The sequence below is a fragment of the Geotrypetes seraphini genome, chromosome 16, assembly GCF_902459505.1.
Source record: "Geotrypetes seraphini chromosome 16, aGeoSer1.1, whole genome shotgun sequence".
Classification (NCBI taxonomy): Eukaryota; Metazoa; Chordata; class Amphibia; order Gymnophiona; family Dermophiidae; genus Geotrypetes; species Geotrypetes seraphini.
Window position 1 is genome coordinate 50246566 of NC_047099.1, and position 20734 is coordinate 50267299.

The 20734-nt window shown below is 44.4% G+C and overlaps 1 protein-coding gene across 3 annotated transcripts; it reads right to left on the reverse strand.

The window, feature by feature from the left end:
- Positions 1 to 1915: 1915 nt before the first annotated feature.
- KLF1 (Kruppel like factor 1) lies at positions 1916 to 16533 on the reverse strand. 3 transcript variants are annotated; one of them, XM_033925088.1, is made up of 3 exons: positions 16059 to 16533; positions 3117 to 4080; positions 1916 to 2390 (listed from the first exon to the last, which is right to left on the reverse strand). In XM_033925088.1, the coding sequence occupies exons 1-3, from the start codon at positions 16143 to 16145 to the stop codon at positions 2215 to 2217; spliced, it is 1227 nt and encodes a 408-aa protein (XP_033780979.1). In that variant the 5' UTR covers positions 16146 to 16533; the 3' UTR covers positions 1916 to 2214. The 3 variants fall into 3 exon arrangements, with proteins under 3 accessions (XP_033780979.1, XP_033780981.1, XP_033780980.1); XM_033925090.1 differs by lacking the exon at positions 16059 to 16533 and adding an exon at positions 15172 to 15300; XM_033925089.1 differs by lacking the exon at positions 16059 to 16533 and adding an exon at positions 14262 to 14317.
- Positions 16534 to 20734: the final 4201 nt, after the last annotated feature.

Consider the following 20734-nt stretch of genomic DNA (forward strand, 5'->3'; position numbering starts at 1 on the left):
AAATTGCAGCTGGGAAGCCCCACAAAAGAAGGGTGAGGGAAGACAAGGCCTGTGTATAGCGGTTCCAACATCTTTCGAGGCTTCATTAACTGACAAGCTTTAATAGCAATAGATGAGAATTCAGTTCTTTTAAAAGGTGACACGGAATAACCTTCCCAGCTATACAATACTTATAAGCTGTCATGGTGTAAGTCTTTAAGTGCAACAATGTGCGGTGTCCACTGCCTGGAAAGGAGGACAGATAAGTCAGTGTGCTGCTCTGGGGACTTTTAGTGGTTGTGACAAAGTGCCCAGACCGTAAAACACTCTTTATCATTTAAGGTGTGGATTTCTGGCAGGGTGACACTGGTAGAGTTATTTTCTCTTATCCTACAGCACCATCATGTGGACAAGCTAGTACATGCAGGGAAAGTAAAATCTTAGAAACAGGGGCATAGGCAGGGGATGGGGGGGGGGTAAGAGCATTAAAAAATCTTCCACTTTCTGGGGAAAATATGCTCCAACCAGAGGGGGGAGGGGAGTCATCAGAAATAAAACTCTCATAAATGGTTATTAGTGGTACTGTGGAAGGGACATGTCAGAGCTCTAAGGCAATCCTCTCTGCCTATAAATAAAATTTTCCGAGCAAGGTCCATCATTTATAATCCGAGGCTAGAGGCTTCAGGCATTGAAGGAGAAATGGTGAGCAGGGCCTGTGTTCCAGGTTCCCGTGGTCAGATCAAATGGCTCCTTCCTATTTAAAAAGTACGCTGGTGGTATGGTATATCCTGTGGGTAATTCTGACATTCAGAATAGAGAATGACACGGGGGACAGTTTACCATGGTAAACCGCGGGTCACCGAAGTAAATCTGCAGGAATGGAGACATTTGCAACTGGTTTACCGCAGGAATGGGGACAAGACCTTTTACCGCCCCGTGGGAGCGGTGAAAAGTTTTACTCCTGTGGTAAAAAAAATTGCACCCATGTCAGATTCAGCATCTTCTCTCCAACTCCTCTTGCGCCTATTTTACCTTCAGGAGCCAGCCATGCCACGATGAAGTCAGAAGGAACCTAAAACCAAAGCCTGAGACCAATGTCATTTGAAAAATAAAATTACCACACAACAAAAAGAAAAAAAAAATTATTTTATATTTTGTGATCAGAATATTTCAGATTTGAAATATGTATCCTGCTCGAGCTGGTATTAGACCTAACTGGGGACCGCAAAGTCCAGGCTGTGCTTCTTTAGCTTCCAGCTAGCTTAGGGCTCTCTCTCTGACCAGGGGGCAGTTGCCCTAGTTGCACTCCCCTAACATTATTCTTGCCATGTGTGACTAACGTGTTCTGTTAGCTTGATTTTTCTATGTAGCATTCTGTAGTAATTTGGTTTGTTCAGTTTTCACTATAATGAAGGGGATATTTGTGGAAGGGAGGGGAGATGGGTTTTGTTGAACCTTGCTCTGTTTTATTTGCGTTTATAAAATGACAATTGTCAGAGGAGAAGCTTCCACCCACACACACGCAACTGCAGGGTGGCACAGGCAGGCTTCGCCGGCATCAGTTTCTTTTCTACAGCACCGCGAAGGTAAGGGGGAGGGAGGGAGATAGATTTGGCCGGAGGGAGGGAAGGGGGCCATGTGCGCAATCGGTGACCGCGTGCCTTCCCTCCCTTAACTTTCTTTATACTGCGAAGGTAAGGGGGAGGGGATTGAGATTCTCGGGCCACTGAAGGGTGGTGAGGTGGGGAGAGGGTAAGGTAGATGCTGCGGGGACGGCTGGGGATGGGGTGGTGAAGGGGACAATTTTTTTCCCCGTGTCATTCTCTAATTCAGAACCAGGGCAGAGACTGCTCTAATTACACCAATGTCAAACCACACACACACAAAGATACTTGAAGAACATGAAGAGACAAGAAATAACACAGCAGGCCCCAGGTACCTTTCAAACAAGATTTTAATCACAAAGAACAAATATTCACCCATCGACTTTCTCCTTCACAACAACGGTTCTACAGCTGACACTCCTCACCTAGACTTGAGCTGCACCTGGCTCTGTCCCTTCAAACTCCCAAGAATCATTTGGGATTTATGGATCTAGCTCCATACTGAGAAGGCAAGAGGATATTTCAGCAGAGCAAAACTGGCACAGAGCAGATGGGCAGCGGGGAGGCAGCACGATGACACAACGCACAGTATAAACACAACACCTGCTTTGATGGACAGAGTGCCAAAGCGCTACATGTGTCTCTTCATATGCAGCGCCAGGTGGTCCGAGCGCGAGAAAGCCCGCTGGCACAGCTGGCATTGGAAGGGCCGCTGCCCCGTGTGCTTCCGATAGTGTCGGGTCAGCTCGTCCGAACGGGCAAACTTCCAGCCACAGCCCTCCCAGGTGCAATGATATGGCTTCTCCCCTGCAACGGTAAAAAGGGACAAGATTCAGGACAGAGCAGAGAGGAGGAAGGAGGGGGGGGGGCCGCGTGCCCAAATTGCCTTTCCAATTCCAGAGTGAGGTGCCATCCCTAGCTCATCCCCCCTCCCCTATGCCCAGCCAGGTCTTAGCATCTAGAGACGAGAGCATTCCGGGATCCAGTGGTGTGCAGTCGGGGCCTTCATGGGATTCGCCTCACCCCCTGAAGGCCCTGAGGGCATTGCTCTGAATTTTACTGGTCGAGCAGGTTAACAGGCAGAAGCTGCTCGGCCAATCAAATTCAGATCGGTACTGTCGGGGCCTTCAGAGGGTTCAGAGAATCCCCAGCCCAAGATCCCTGCCTTTTTTTTGTTGTTCTTGTTGGTTTACTTTTGTGTTTGATGCAGGATGCCCACTTGACAAATCAAACTGCAGCAGGGCTGTAGATTCACTGAATCCCCTGAAAGCTCTCACTGCACGCCACTGCTGGGATCCAAATATTATTATTAGGTTGCATTATTTGTGCCTTGGCCCTCTGTAGGAAAAAAAATCAAGTGCCTAGGCTGCCACACACATTTTCAGTTCTAGAATGTCACCGGAGCTAAGCAGGACCCAACCACGCCAATGCTTCCATTTCTACACCTCTTCTCCCGCATCCCAGTTACACGCCGCCACCTCCTCTCTGAAAAGGATGGCCAAGAACTCGCTCAGTGAACTGCAGCGGTCTCACCTGTGTGGGTGCGCAGGTGTGCCTTCAGGTGCGAGCTCTTGGTGTAGGTCTTGCCACAGCCCGGGTGACTGCACATGTGACTGGAGGTGCGTTTCCGTGTCCAAGACTTGCGACTCTTCTTTGGCTTGCCTTTCTCCACTGTATCCAGAGACGATGCCAAGAGATCAATGTAGGAAGAGGAGGAGGAAGAAGAAGCCTCCTGAGACCCAGCATTTGAACGGTACAGTTGTATGTGTGCTTGATACGGGCTGGTCAGGGCAGTGTGGAAAAAGGGCTGGTAGGCATTATAAGCCGAGTGGGAGCCCCCCAAGACCTGATGAGGGACCTGAAATTGCCCATAGGACGCACCTTTCAGATAAGAGCCTGAAACATTTCCGGGAGAAGCTCCCACCCCCGCCATGGCTGCTCTGGACGGGTCCGCATGGTAGAAGCAACCCCCACAAGTAACTTGATACTGGTGCCTCAAGGCAGTGGATTTCTGTTCCAGGCAGTAGGAAGTAGCACCCAACGGCGTGAGCTGGTAGCCCGCAGCTGTCGTCCCAGCCTCCAGCTCAACCCAGGATGGAGGGAAATTAGGCAACTCCCCAAAACTTCCAGTCACCCCCCCACATGGTTCAGAGACTGGGCCGTCCCCCAAAAGCTCTGCTACTAGGCTAGTGGAACTTGGGAAGCCATATTCTGGGGCTGAGTAGTCCCTGAGGTCAAAGTCTTGATACACTTCTTCACATGCTCCATCTTGGCCTTCCTGTGTGTTGTCCACAGCGAGACCTGCCAGCCTCTGGGGTTTAGGGCTTGCCCCAGAGCTGGAGAAGTTAGTGAAAAGAAAGTCCAAATCCCAATAGGAGTCATCTTCTTCCTGTTTAACTTGAGGTGACTCCGTTTCGGATGATGGGCACTGGTCTGGAGAGACACTGGAGGGATCCTGAGCTGCCACCACCTCCGTGTTCTCTGGAACTTTCCACAACTGCAGAACCCAAAAGAAAAATATATATATTTTTTTTATAATTCAGTTCAAAATATGCAATCTGCTGAGCAAAAAGGGACCAAGAGTGGCGTAACACAACAGAATTAAAGCTTACAAAAGCTTTCTCTTTTGAACATTTTATGTCCTATGAGGTCAGCAGAATGGGACAGCGCAATTTTTTTCCATAACTTTTGACGCTTTTATGTTCTGCAGCCTAAAACCTGCAGGTACCTCAAGTGGGGTGTGCGATATTGATTTTTTAAAAGACATAATTAGTCCACACCTGAAGCTGAAATTTTGCAGGATTATGCCAGTGCGCTCTCTCTCTCCCCAAATAAGTCAGTCACTTACCCCAGTTTTGAAACCTTTTTGCTCAGCAGATCTCACACACATATGCACCACTTTCCCCCAAACAAAATGTTCACCCCAGCGCAATTAACAACAACCGGAACAATCCAGGACAGCCATGTGTGCTACTGTGTGACGCCTGCATGCATTTTTGGAGTCTCCAACATTCTTAGAAACCAATTTATTGGCAGAGGAAATCTTTCTGTATCTCCGTCTTATCTTCTTTTCTTCCCTCTAGCCCCCGTCTCTATTCTCCCCCCCCCCCCCCCCACACACACACACTGCTCAGGCTACGCAGGCCTACATTTGCAACTTTCTCCCTCAGCTGGATCTGAGCATTCTCGACTTCACAAGTATACCTCATAGAAACATAGAAACATAGAAGTAGACGGCAGATAAGGGCCAAGGCCCATCTAGTCTGCCCACCACAATGACCCTTCCCCACCTAACTCAGTGAATAGATCCCACGTGTCTATCCCATTTGGCCTTAAAATCAGGCATGCTGCTGGCCTCAGTGACCTGAAGTGGAAGATTATTCCAGCGGTCAACCACTCTTTCAGTGAAAAAGAATTTCCTGGTGTCACTGTGCAGTTTCCCTCCCCTGATTTTCCACGGGTGCCCCCTGCTTGCCGTGGGACCCTTGAGAAGGAAGATATCTTCTTCCATTTTGATGCGACCCGTGAGATACTTGAACGTCTCGATCATGTCTCCCCTCTCTCTGCGTTCCTCGAGTGAGTAGAGCTGTAACTTATCCAGCCTTTCCTCGTACGGGAGATCCTTGAGTCCCGAGACCATCCGGGTGGCCATTCTCTGGACCGATTCCAGCCTCAGCACATCCTTACAGTAATGCAGCCTCCAGAATTGCACACAGTATTCCAGGTGGGGCCTCACCATGGATCTATACAATGGCATAATGACTTTAGGCTTATGGCTGACGAAACTCCTGCGTATGCAACCTATGATTTGACTTGCCTTGGATGAAGCTTGCTCCACTTGATTGGCAGTCTTCATGTTCTCACTGACGATCACCCCTAAGTCTCGTTCTGCTACCGTTCTTGTTAGGATCTCGCCATTAAGGGTGTAAGTCTTGCATGGATTTTGGATGCCCAGGTGCATGACTTTGCATTTTTTGGCATTGAAGCTGAGTTGCCAGGACCTAGACCAGCGCTCCAGTAGGAGTAGGTCGTGCATCATGTTGTCGGGCATTGAATTTTTGTCTGTTGTACTCTTGGCCACTACATTGCTTAGTTTGGCGTCATCAGCGAATAATGTTATGGCGCTTTGGAGGTATCTAATCTAATCCTTAGGTTTGTATACCGCATCGTCTCTACATTCGTAAAGCTCGACACGGTATCTGGACAATTCCACTCAGCCTTTGGTACATTTGTGTCTTGTGGTTTTGTTTTTTCCCCTGTTTTGGCTTTGGAGGTGTATACACGTACATACATTAGCGGCCAAAATTGTGGAATCACTTCTGGTTTTTTGAGATCACAGAACTTCTAGTCAACCATTGCTCCAGTTACTTATTTAATCTTGCAACGTAGTCATTTTGGTTTGTGATTAGGAATAAGTCAAACATGCTGGGTGGAGAGGACTTACAAAGAGGTTTTAAGGGTAGAGAGGTCAATTTTGTGGACTAATAATAATAATAATAACTTTATTCTTGTATACCGCCATACCCAGGGAGTTCTAGGTGGTTCACATCAATTAAACAAAGTTTAATAAGAAATTACAATAAACTAGAATTACAAAAGTAATGTAGATATTCAGGTGAGCATGAGGAGGGGAGTTTTCACAACAGATAAACAAAATTTAACAAGAATTTACAATAGATCATAATTACAAGCAATGAGGTGGTTAAGGTGAGCATGAGAGGGGGGATTGTACAGGTCATTGGAGGTAGTGAGATGGGGGAGATCAAAAAGGGGGGGGTACCGGGAGAGTTGGGTCGTTTGAGGGAGGGGTGAGAAGAAGTGGAAGAGAGGGGATTAGGGATTTTGAGCGTGGAATAAATGAGTTTTGAGTATTTTTCGGAAATCCAGGTAGGTGTGGGCCTTGAGCAGAATTTGGGCTAGCCCACACCTACCCGGATACACTCGGAAAATGTGTGATCCGACCAAGAGCCAAGACTCCTATAGCCGAACACACTGTCCCATCTAATGTAAAAATGCTGGCTAAGGCAAAATGCTCTTTGTGTACTAATAATAAAGATTTTCTAAATAAAGAATTTTTAAAAATAATAAAGAAAGAATTAAAGAGGTGGACCATCTGACCACACCAGAGGTAAATTTGACTGAATTCCTAGAAGATACACAGGATGTGATTCAGAGCTGGTCCACCCTGGTAATAACATGCATGAGCGAGATGGATAAGATGTTGATAATGAGACTTTACTTTAAAAAATAGATTAATGAAATTTTGTGGGGATTTGGTTAGGATTGTTCCGGATGTATCCAGAACCACACAGTTGAGGAGGAAAGAATTTTTGAAATTGAAGGATAGAGTGTTGGCACTGGATGCATCCTTTTACCTGAAATTTCCCTGTAAATGTCTGATTAAGCTACAAAATATTGAATATTTTTGGGGGGATCCAATACAACTACAACAATTCTTAATTGCAAGAGAAAAGAAATAGAAATGAGATTTGTTTCACCTAGCTGAGAATATGAGGAGAATTAATATAAATAGTATCCCAGTTTAAGGAATGATTCAGGGTTCATTAAATTTGAACCAAGAATTATTATCCTGTATATTTCTTGAACTTTATTTTATTAGAAAGAGCAAGATATACTCCCCATTAATGTGGGCTTGAAAGGAGCTTTGTATGTATGATTTGATTATGTATTGTTTTATGTGATTTCCTTTTTTTTTGAATTATTGGATATTGTAAAGTATTCAAAATTACAAATTAAAAAAAAAAAAAAAGAATTAAAAAATAAAGAAAGAAAGATTTTCAGTGGCAAGAAAAATAAATTCACTTAACTTAAAAAGTTGTTGCAGGTCCCGACATGGACCATGTTTCGAGGGTCTTTTTCAAGGAACCCAAGAAAAGAGAGGTTTTAGACTACAAATGCCAAGGAAAAACGAAAGCAATTTTTCACCTAATGAAGGAACTCTTCCGAGCTTTCATGATTAGGAATGACTTTTTTTAATGATTTAGAAAGCAACAAAACAACAAAAGAACCAAAGGTCCAACTTCGTCTGCAGTGAAAAAACAGACCAGAGCAAACAAACCAAAACTGCAGACTTGTACACGGTGCAGGCAAATTTTATTTTGACAAATAAATCTTAACTAAAAACCTTTTACCAGACAGGGGACCCAACACGGTCCGTGTTTCGGACAACCTTCATCAGGGGTCCATGGTAATAAAGGTAAAAAGAAATATATCACAAAAAGAAGCCTGGAAAAATAGCGTTTGGTGACGAACTTGTAGTGCATTTCAGAGATTCACTGGTGTGCTACCAAACGCTATTTTTCCAGGCTTCTTTTTGTGATATATTTCTTTTTACCTTTATTACCATGGACCCCTGATGAAGATTGTCCGAAACACGGACCGTGTTGGGTCCCCTGTCTGGTAAAAGGTTTTTAGTTAAGATTTATTTGTCAAAATAGAATTTGCCTGCACCGTGTACAAGTCTGCAGTTTTGGTTTGTTTTCTCTTTTTTTAATGATTCGACATCAAAAGTTAAGAAATCGCTCCGTGTTTCTTTTGATACGAATGTTTTGAATGCATTAGGGGTTGCGTTTCATTTGGATGCTCCGATGTCTAAAGACCTGTTGTGCAATGACAAAATATGAATTGCTATTTTTCATCCATTGTGATTTAATTGAATTAGATGAATATTAATTGTCTAAATACACTAAAATTACAACTGCGCGGAAGAGATTTTGCGGAAGAGATTTATTTGACTGGTTGCCTAAAAACAGAGCAACAGCCAGAACCTTAAGAAAAGGAGCCTCCGGTTACCGAGAGATTGCAGCCAAAATTGGTCAAGGTGCGTCACCGGCCGGGGTACTGAAACTCTGCAAGCGCTCCGAAGAGACTAGAAGCGTCAAAAACGCTGGAAGGGGCCAGAAAAAGGTTACAACGCCCGAGTCCCATAGGAGAGTAAAAATGGCTCTACAGAATTGGAAATCAACTGCCGCCAACATCAGTAAGTCACTGGCCGAAACAGGGGTGTTGGTGTCAGGCCGGACAGTTCGCCCTAGACTGGTGAAAGCAGGCCTGCGAGCAAGAATTCCCGGAAAAAAGCCCTTCCTCAATACAATTCAGCGTCAAACATTTGAAATGGGCTAAAGAGCATGCCAGCTGGACCTCAGAGCAGTGGAAGGAGGAGATGGTGGAGTGATGAGACCCAAATCTCCATATTTGGCAGTGACGACGTCTGCTATGTCCGTATGGGCAAGGACTGCCACCATGAAGCATCGTCCCAGTGCGATGGCGTGGGGCTGCGTGTCCAGAGATGTTGTGGGTTGATTGCAGCTGCTTGATGGAGTGATAAATGCTGACAAATACCCAAGGTCCTGCCCTCGGCCAGAGGCATCTTTGGAGCCTGTTGGCCATTCATTTTTCCAACAGGATGGCACCCCATGCCACACAGCCATGTAATGCCCCACCTGGTTCAAAGAGAACAAGGCCGAGTTGCTGGACCGGCCAGGAAGGTGACAGGTCAAATGCGCGCAAGACAAAAGAGCGCAGACAAAAACGCCAAGACAAATCAGCGCACACATAATAGCGCGCAAGACCATTGAGCGCAAGGATGACTCAGCGCAAGACCACTGAGCGCAAGGATGACTCAGCGCAAGACCATTGAGCGCAAGGATGACTCAGCGCAAGACCACTGAGCGCAAGGATGACTCAGCGCAAGACCATTGAGCGCAAGGATGACTCAGCGCAATGACAATTCAGCGCGCCTCAAAATGGTGCGTGGCGAAGGAAGGGCACGCGCACATTAACACATGATCACGTCACCACGTTATCAGTATGGTTCCCTTGCCTCTTTGCGTTTTGAATACAAGTCACGTGAATGCATTTTCGTTACTATGGTTACATTTCCTCTTTATATATGTGCTCCGAACAGCCCGCCTTCCTTTCGCTGCCTGACCGTGTCCGTTACAGGTAAAGCTCTGGCTTTGCTAGAACTTGCTCTATAACGGATATTTGTCTTGCGCGGATTTTACTCGCCTCTGGTGAGAGCAACACGACTTCCACATTTCAGATTTCTTCATTTCCAGGTATGTTTATATTTTCGGTTCACGCGCACGCGGATCGTATATTTTTATGTCGCTACTTTTGAAAGCTATATAAGATGCGCGCTACACATTTTCGTTAATATGGTGCTCAGATATCGTGCGCTCACTCGACGGCGCTCAGATGTCTTGCGCTCAGTTGTCCCGCTCGTGCTTTGTTACTGAAAATGATTTGCGCTGAATTGCCTTACGCTCAGTTGTCCCGTTTGTCCTGCGCGCATTTGACTATGAACCAGCCAGGAAACAGCCCAGATCTCAACCCCGTTAACCTCTAGGCCAGATTAAAGAGATCAGTAGCAGCAAAGTGACCGTTCAACAAACAGCAGCAATAATCAACTCCTGGTTCCACAGAATAACATCTATCGATCTCTAAAGACTTGTGGACAGCACGCCAAGAAGATGCGAGGCAGTAATCACGGCTAAGGGATATCAAATTCGCTACTAGCGGGACTGATGAAGTCATCGGATAACTGGGCAAGTTATCATTAGCAGTTTGGGGAGCTTTATTAGTTGAAAATTTATGCATTAAATACAATTATGATGTTATAGTCGTGTTTGTTTGGGTTTTTTAAGAGAAATGCCTAAAATGCTAGGCGTTTCCACAGTTTTGGCCACTAGGGTAGAACCAATTAAAAGCCTCGAGTTAGCTGCCAGGAGATGTGATCTAAGGGTCTGCCGGCAACCAACTTTTGATGGCTTTTAGAGAATCCAGGCCAAAATATACATGCATTGTAAATATCTAACTTCTGTACGCCTCTTTGGATGCTCCTTATAGACCATATTCTTGGCACCAAAAATACGTTTTTCAAATATAATCAAATCTCCCCTTTCTCTAGGACAGTGTACTTCATTGCAAAGCCTGAGGGGGGGGGGGGGGGCAGTGGTGGCCCTCAGCATCAGTCCGGCTTTCTTCCGCTAGGCTTTGCTTCTCTTCCCAAGCTCACAGTAGAAAGGGGGAAGTGGATGGGAGAAGAGCCACGCGCTTGAAGGACAAGGCATTTCTCAATAGACACAAGAAAATGTATTTGGAAATGCTGACCTCCCAATGAAAAGTTTGAAGACCGGCTGGTGGGGAGGAAGTCATTGGCACACACACCGAGTAGGGTCAAGGCTTCCCGTGGAAAGATTATTTGGCGGCTCTCCTTCGTATACAAAGTGGCCCCCAATTAAAAATTAGGGAAGACCACTGCCCTACGAAATCAGGCCCCAGCTTCTTAACCCCTCAATGCAGAGGATCGACAAGAGATGAATGTGATGAACCACTGGACAGCACGGCTGCCTTTGTCAATGACTTTCTCCAGGTGGCTGATTTAATCTGTTACAGGTAAGTAATCCCACTTTCCCCAAGTCACATCCTCAAAGAGATCCTGAAGTCCCAAGACAGAAAATAGGAGAGTCTCAGGCAAGTGGCTCTCTTTAGAATAAAACCAGCAAGAGTGTGTAGATCTTCATTTTGTACCATAGCTTGCAAGTCAATAAACTGATACCAGGACTTCAAGCAAAAATGATTCTTAACCCTTTCAGGACCAAGGGACATATTTGTCCCATAACTTTAAAATCCTATAAATTTTGATTGGGATAGTCTACAGTTCTAAATTTGATATGTACGGATTCCATATGATACTGCCTTTATGTAAACAAACTGGTTCCGACATTCATTCATTAGCGTCGTTGCTAGATTGACGAGAAGATTCACTTGCCACACTGTCCATAAGCCAGAAGTGTGATTTTTTAAATAAAAATAATGATATTTCACAAAAAAAAATCAATTTTTTGGCATCTGCAAGCCCTTTTTACCATAAAAATGTCGTCAAAACCACAAAAATTGGCCTACGATCCTTATGGTCCTGAAAGGGTTAAGGGTTGATGGTCCCCTGACCAAACCACAGCACCATCGCCCCTCCACTCAACACATTCATCACTTCAATTGATGAATTTGCAAATATGAAAGCAACCATGATGGGGCAGAGGGAAAAATAAAATAGCGAGAGAAAACCAGGAATGTAAAAAAAAAAAGCCAAAATAATCAACACACACAGTCCCACAACATTAGGGCCACACATGCAACGGATACGAACATCCATCAGAACTTCTGCCAAATTACAATCTTTCGATGCAAGATACCGAACATGGTGCCCCCCCCCCAGACCTCTGCTGGCACTAACCATAAGCCTGAAGAGCTGAGTTAACAACCTAGCATTTGTCCAGGCTGCAGAAGGGAGAAGGTTGGTGACACTTCACAGCTGACATAGGAACAGTAAACCTTTCTTAAAGCAGAGATCAGCCAAAGGAGTGTGGGAGTGTGTGATGCAGTGGTTAGAGCTAAAGCCTCGGCTCCCCTAGGTTGTGGGTTCAAATCCCTCACTGTTCCTTGTGACCCTGGGCAAGTCACAACCCCTTTGCCCCAGGTACATTAGATAAGAGTGGGAGCCTGCCAGGAAAATGCTTGAGGACCTGAATAATAAGACAAATAATACAAGCCGTTCCCCAACACATGCCCAAAACCCAACACCCCCAATGGTTCTGCCAACTTCCAACCTGGCTTTTTACAAGGCCAACGGGTCATCCAACATCCACTTAGTGAAGCAATGAAGCTGCAAGGATGTAAACTTCCAGCGACAGAATGCAGAAAGATATGGGATAAACCACAGGGAAGTGGCTGACTATTCTGCTGTCCACGGAGAACCTACGTTACAGGTAAGTAACTACACTTTATGGCAAGAGGACGGAAGCAAAACAAATAGCTGCTTTGACTCTCTCTGCTTCGGGAAGCAGGTGAAAGCTTGGCTCTTCTGCCAGGCCTTTAATGGAAGAAGTAACTAAGGGGCTAGTCAGACACTCAAGGAGGGACCCTTGGCTGATGGCTGAACACACTACATACAGCAGGACGTGTTTCTCCACTCCTCCCCCAGCTGAGAGAACTTTCTAGCGCCAGTCTGACCTCGTGGGCAACTTTCTTCAAATCGGTCCCTTAGTTTTGAATCTCTGTTACTCTCTTCTATCTATAAAAATAATTATGAAAAAGAAAAAATTTGATCACGTAACACCACTTTTAAAGGAAAAACACTGGCTACCAGTAATCCATAGAATCACTTATAAGATAGCTCTACTTACTCATAAAATACTCATAAATAAAGCCCCGACATTTCTGGAAAGATATTTAATACCATACTCCCCATTAAAATCTTTACGATCAGAAGACAAAGCCCTATTAACAGTCCCTTCTTTAAAAGTTATATACTCGAGGAGAGACATGATTTTTTCTGTTTCGGCCCCCCACATCTGGAACTTACTTCCACTTAATTTAAGAGAAGAAAAACTATTGAACAAATTTAAAAGTCTCCTAAAGAGCTGGCTTTTTAAAGACGCTTTTTAATAGATTAGTCTCACTATATTTTAGGGTAGGATGAGGAGTTTACTGAAATATGTGGGTTGTGTCTCCCGTCCTGTGTGTACTAAACTTATACCCGGTTTTATTTTTTTAATATTGTCATTTAAGTTGCCCTTTCTCTAATGTTTCAATGTCAATTAGCAGTATATGTGATATATGTGGATTTTATTATTTTATCTGATTTTTATCCGATGTAAATTGCATTGCAATGAGATTTTGCGATCTAATCAAAGAATTTATTAAACTTGAAACTTGAAACTATACACTTCTCCCTCCGTATTTGCAGTTTCAGCATTCACGGTTTCGATTATTCACGGGTTTTAGCTTGCTGGCTTCTTCCCCCCCCCCCCCTCCCCCTGAAAAAAAAAATTACGTCAGCTTGCATAGAGAAAATCTCCGATTCCCGGCACTTTCTTCACCGTGTTTTGCCTCTCCTTCAGTTACAGGCCAGGTCTCCCACCATGTTATTCGTGGTTTCACCCTATTCACGATGGTTTTTAATAGAAAACAGCAAACAACATATGAAAAAGTTATTTGCGGTTTTTCTGTATTTGCAGTTCTGTTAATCCTCTTTCGCAGCGCATACGGAGGGAGACGTGTATACTCCCGTACTTACACCCTTTCAGATGTTTTATTGTGCATTGTGTTACGTTGTAATGAGGTCTTTTTTCCTCCATTAATCGAGTCTCTGTTTCCTTTTGTAATTTCAAGCTGTTGTAGTTCCAGACAAGGTTCTTACTACATCTTTGTACTGACATGATAATTATAATATAACATCAAATGCACACTTTGTACTTTAATCTGGGACTTACATTTGCTGTCATCTTATTTATAAACGTATTCTAATAAGTTTTGATTTTGTAACCCTTTAAAATCAAGGAGTGTTTTTGTGGGCAAATATTGGGAAACCGAAGCAGGGAGAACTTCTGTTGAAGAAACTCCCTTCCTGCCAGTTTCAAAGCTACAGCTGGACTTTTTTTTTTGGTATCTGGCTCCACCAGTGTCTCTCTCCTCGATTTGATTTCTACGGGGACAGATACAGCTGATGTGTTCTGAACCCACAAAACTATTCGTTCAGATGCATAAAAATACCGAAGTGCGTTAGCGTGCTCAGAAATCCAAAGGATGCCCGTAAATATCTGAATTCACGCAGGACGGGCCTCCCACCTGGAAAAGTAATGCAATACTCACTCGAGGAACGCAGAGAGAGGGGTGACATGATCGAGACATTCAAGTATCTCACGGGCCGCATCGAGGTGGAAGAAGATATCTTCTTTTTTCAAGGGTCCCGCGGCAACAAGGGGGCATCCGTGGAAAATCAGGGGCGGGAAACTGCACGGGGACACCGGGAAATTCTTCTTCACTGAAAGGGTGGTTGATCGCTGGAATAGTCTTCCACTTCAGGTGATTGAGGCCAGCAGCGTGCCTGATTTTAAGGCCAAATAGGATAGACGCGTGGGATCTATTCACAGAGAAAGGTAGGGGAGGGTCATTGGGGTGGGCAGACTGGATGGGCCGTGGCCCTTATCTGCCGTCTATTTCTATGTTTCTATGTTTACTAAAGATAAGTGTCATGCAGGAGTCATCTGACTAGTAGATGACGACAGAACTTTAAGTGAAGGTTCGCCCGTTGTGCTGAAAAATCCACTCTGATCTTATTTATATGCATCTCAATCAATGGTTTTCGCCGATTGTCCAGCCTTCTTCTGTGTAAACCGCCTAGAAATTGTTCAGTTATGGCGGTATAGAAGAATAGAGTTATGCTATGTTTATACGGAGATGAGCAAAAAAACCCCGTTATTGCAATGGTTAACTTCCACGCCTGCAACCCATGTGCGTGCCGTTTCGGCGAGAATTCCTCTGCCTTTCCAAAAGCGTCAAGGGCTGCTCTGTATTTTCAGCGGGAACTAGCGCATTCCATACATGTAGTCAATTAGTATACAATTTGCATTTAATTTCTGAGCAAATGCCAAGCTTAGAACCCAGCTGGTCGTCTCTGCGCTTCGGTCCAAGAAGTCTCGGAGGCGGCAGGACCAGAACCACCATGACATAAGAGTTACCCTACTGGGTCAGGTGAAGGGAACAGGGACTTGTATACTACCTTGTTGTGGCTTTGGCGTTTCAAAGCCGACATTCAAAGCGGTGGGCACTGGAGGATTAAGTGTCACAAGGAACAGCACCGGGATTTGATCTCAACAACCTCTGGGCGTCCATCTAGCCCAGTACCAAGAAGCAGCAAGATCCCTTGCTGCTAAATCCCCAGGACAAACAGTGGCTTTGCCCAGGTGTACCTTAAATGACCGTTTATGGACTTCTCCTCCATGAATTTGTCCAAATCTTTTTTTAAACCCTGCTACATTAACTCCTTTTACACTTCACCGCCAATGGAGTTCCAGAGCTTAACTATGCATTGAATGAAAAATATTTTTTTTTTTCTTACTTAGCGGCAGATTTCTACAGAATTGCTATAAAGGGTTACCAACAGGTTATATGGGGGGTGTGGAGGGAACAAGCCAGTCCTATGGGGCCAGGTGTTCAGTTCAGCTTTCCTGAGGCCAGGAGGAGTTTGCAACAGGTGCTAAAAAGCTCGGGGCTATCTCAGCTCTTTCTCTAGGTAGGGGAGCCCGTGCCAGGTTTCATTGCCGCGGGAACAAAAAACCCCAATAACCCCCCCGTAAATTTAAAAAAAAAAAAAATGCAGTGTCGTCTCTGGGACGAGGGTGCCGACTCCAGTTACGAGAGAGCAATAAATGAATGGAAGCTGGGAGGTAACGCACCACACCCAACGCTGGCCTGGGGGGGTGTAGCGCTACATAGCGCTACAGACGGGGATATTTCTCTACCATCAGATATGCTACTAGAGACAGACAAGATATAGCAAGGGAGAAAAGGCGAATTAATAACCCCCAGCAGCAATTACTTAGAATGTGGCTTCACCCCCCCCCCCAAAAAAAAAAAAACAAAAAAAAACAAAAAAAAACACCTTACCTTCAAGATTTCAGAAGACTTTTGTGGAAAGAAAGTAAAGCCAACCAGGCTGTGAACGGGAGGAAGGACCGTATCTGCCACTGCCATAGTGGGGCCTTAATTGAACAAGAAAAGAATTCAGCCTTCCAGGGTCTGGAAAGTTCTGCTCCTGTCTCACTTGCCTAAGTCACTCTTGAGGTTCTCCATCCTATGTGACCTCTCTCGAACTCCCAGAAGCTTCCCTTGACAATCTCTCTCTTTTTTTGCAAACTTCTTTCCTCCCCCCCGGGTCACTTGCTGATAAAACGGCATCTTTTCTACCAATCGGATTGCAAGACACAGCTTTTCAGGATATACACAATGACTATGCATGAGGTCAATTTGCATGCATTGCCTCCTTTGGCATGCAGATCTCTCTCTCTCTTTACACCCTGAAAAGCTAACTGGCTGGGACTGAGTCGAGGACATCTGGTATAAAATCAAATCATTCTTGCACCTGCCAGCTAATTCCGTCAAGGGGGACTGCAATTCCTACAAGCAGACTCAAGATCCAGCCCTGCTTTTGGAGCTTGCAAGCTGGTGCATGGTGGGACCTGTAGTCCTGCTCCTTTGGCAGGACCCAGAAAACCCCTAGACTAGCCTGAATCTCTGTCCAGGATCTGGGTTTCTTGTTATGAAAATTCTGGTTTAATATGGGGTAGTTTTAGTTCTGGAAGGCTCAGTGTCCTCAAAAATATGAAGATATTTGTGTACCTCCTCCCTCTGACCCCAAGCCCATAAGCAGGTTATAGATTAGGGTTACCATATGGCTCCAGAAAAAAGAGGACGGATTGAGATATCCGGCTTTTACTTCCACTGAAAGCAATCTAATCTAATCTTCTAGGCGACTTATAGTGAAAGGAGAGAGAGGGGAAAAGGCAGGGGAGGATAGATTGAAAGAGGAAAGGCTTGAGAGCAACGGAAGTCAAACCCAGAGGTTTCAATCCATCCTACTTTTTCTGGAGCTAAATGGGGAAGAACAGAACTACAGTTCCCTGCATGCAACGGGGTAAACCCAGGACTGGATCAACCCTGTCAGGTAAAATCTGGATCCAGCTGGCAACCTGCTCCAGACCCTCATATCATATCTATGTGTATTATAGGGCTTCTGCCTCGCTCTTCCCCCACCTCCTACTATATCCAGCATTTATGCCAGAAGTATTTTTTCTTTTGGTCCCATAGAAAGAAGGAAGGGCAGAATATTTCGGATCAGCATCACACGGATGGCAGTGGGTGCAATCTGACCTCTTCTCGTGGCCCCCTGAACACTGACCGACCTATACAGCAGAAGTGGCAACCGTGGGCCACAGCCATTGACCAGAACTCAGGAGAATGTCTGTCTTCTAATCCTGCCCCTGCCGCTGACCCACACTGGTGAAGAAGCACCTTTTTGTTCCCTGCTGCGATGGGTAATAAGAACAACCCTGTCCCTTCTCATTTAGCAAAACGCCCTGCAGTCAAGGCAGCAGACTTACAACACATGAAGAGAATGCATGGAACCCTCTTCCACCAGAGCGGGAACCAAAGCCCAAGGTCACCTCTGGCCCTAGTCTGGTACCTTTTTTGAGGGGACAGTTACCACTGTGTGAAGCATTGCATTCAGTTACAAACCAGAAGGTCCTACTTGCAGGAGCTGAAGTTCACACGACGATACGGACGGTAATGGATTGGATTTTTGATTAACCACTACTGACAATAGTATTGCTATATTTACAACAGGAGATAATTCAAAGCACAGAATTATACATTATCCCTCCCACCCACCACCATAGCGTCAAAGCTGTTACCGCCGTGACTGGACCCTAAGCCACAAGAGGGCATCCGCTCAAACTCAGAGGCGGGAAATTTCATGGCGACACCAGGAAATATTTCTTCACCGAGAGAGTGGTTGATCCTTGGAACGAGCTCCCGATGCAGGTGATCGAGGCAAACAGCGTGCAAGAATTTAAGAGCAAATGGGATGCCCATGTGGGATCCCTTAGAGCAGTGGTCTCAAACACGCGGCCCGGGTACTATTTTGAGGCCCTCGGTATGTTTATCATAATCACAAAAGAAAAATATAACAGTTTCTTGATCATATGTCTCTTTAGCTATAAATGAAAATATTATTATTAAGACTTAGTCAAAAGGAAAGATTTATAAACTATAAAGAGTTTTACCTCCTGCAAAACTGTCATTTCTTTAATAAGACATTAACTATTTTTTTCTGCGGCCCTCCAAGTACCTACAAATCCAAAAGGTGGCCCCGCAAAGGGTTTGAGTTTGAGACCACTGCCTTAGAGAGTTAAGCCAAGGGAACCTGTCACCAGGAGTGGGATCCCTAGGATGGTAGACTTGGGGGTGGGTCAGTAGAGTGGGCAGACCTGATGGGCTAGGGCCCTTATCTGCCGTCATCTTCTATGTTTCTATGAAACTACGGTTGTGTAAAAGGGGGGGAGGTATAAGATGGCAGGGTTTACATGTGTGACGATTCCAGTGCTTTTTTTTTCTAGCAGAAAAGATGCCGGTACTCGTCCATTCTTCGGAATTGGGGTGAGCTCTCAGGGATCCACCCCACAGTAGCCCAGGACCCCTGCAACCAGCCACAGAATGCATGAAAAGGCAGCGCTGAAGCCCGGATTCTTGTCGGGGCGCCGAACCTTAGATGGCAGTAAGGCATCCTAATCACGCCTAGCTTACGCCGGGTTTTACGAAACAGTGGTAGAGGTTTCTACCACGGGTCAGCGAGTTAAATGCTCTTAACGCTCTTAGAATTCTTAGGAGCGACGGGGAATATACCTCACCTCGCCGTTTAGTAAAAGGAGCCTATAATTAGCGCTAAATGACATGGTAATTGACTGCATGTTTACGCAAGCTATTAACCCTTTCAGGACCAAGGGACCTATTTGTCCCATAACTTTAAAATCCTATCAATTTTGATTGGGATAGTCTACAGTTCTAAATTTGATATGTACGGATTCCATATGATACTGCCTTTATGTAAACAAACTGGTTCCGACATTCATTCATTAGCGTCGTTGCCAGATTGACGAGAAGATTCACTTGCCACATTGTCCATAAGCCAGAAGTGTGATTTTTTAAATAAAAATAATGATATTTCACAAAAAAAAAATCAATTTTTTGGCATCTGCAAGCCCTTTTTACCATAAAAATGTCATCAAAACCACAAAAATTGGCCTACGATCCTTACGGTCCTGAAAGGGTTAACAGAATCCCCAAAGTTATTACAGGTTCTGTTTGGAGCGAATGTTCATTTAGAGCAGGGGTGTCCAATCTTTTGGCTTCCCTGGGCCGCATTGACCGAAAAAAATGTTTCTGGGGGCCGCGCAAACGCTGCAGCAAGACAGAGGAGGGAGCCGGCAAGACGGTAAAGACCCAGGAGCAGCAGAGGAAAACACTGCATCGCCCTCGACCGGGGGCCGCACAAAATACTTGGACACCCCTGATTTAGAGTTTTGCATAGAGCATATTTTTCCCAAATTCAAACTTTTCATGAGGGCTTGGTAAATTCCCCAATTTGTATTAAGTGTAATAGGGATCCTGGTACTTTAACTCATGCTTTAAATCGATTATTGCAATTCATTATTTACAGGAATTGCTTTACAAGAAATTAAACGATTACAAATTATTCAAAATGCTTCTATCAAATTAATAACAAAATCTAAAAAATTTGATCATGTGACACCACTCCTTAAAAAGGCTCATTGGCTCCCAGTCATTCATAGAATTACGCATAAATTATGTACAATTATTTTTAAAACATTAGAAAATAAGACTCCAGCATTTTTATTTAGGTTACTTATCCCATATTCAGTTAAACGAACCTTACGATCTAGTGAACGGAACCTTTTGTCAATTCCCTCGTTAAAAATTATTAGTACAAGAAGACAATTTATCTTCTCATGTACAGCTCCCCAGATTTGGAATGCGCTTCCCATGTTTTTACGGGAGGAGAAGGTATTTGGGAAATTTAAAAGCGAATTAAAAACTTTTCTGTTTAAAGATGCATTTGCAACTTAATTAAATTTTAGTATAAAATGTTATTTTAGTGAATTATTCTGCTTTTTTATTTTTTTATTTTTCCAACTTCCTTTTGTATTTTCCCTGTATGTCCTTTCTTTACTATAAAAATGGATTTCATCCCCTCTTTCCTTTTGTTTATATTATAATTAATTAAGAGTATGTAATGTTTTTGTCTCCTTATGTATGTATATTTTACTGTACATCGCTTAGAAATCCGAATAAGCAATTGAACAAGCCAATTAATAAACTTGAAACTTGAAACTTGATGCTCTTTGGTCATGCCCTTTAATTAGGTCATTCTGGTCTGCCATCTTGTTATTTTTGGGCTCATTATGGGGGAGTTCTGTTGTAAATTCATCAAGGGGAGTAACATTTGGTAAAGCATTAGCCACTATTTGTGCAGAATTTGAGCTCTTTTATTAATGCTTTGGGACCATGGGTCATTTTTATCAAGCAAAGGAAAAGGTGCTGGTACCCCCTAAAAAAAAAAAAGCCCTGGACAGTTCTGAAGCTGTGCTACCATCGGATCTGAAAGTGGGGATAATGTAGCATTCATTCAAATCCTGGTTTAAGATGTTCATGCATTCTTGTAGAAGCTACTGAATTATATGAAGACGAAAGAAAAAAAAAGACAG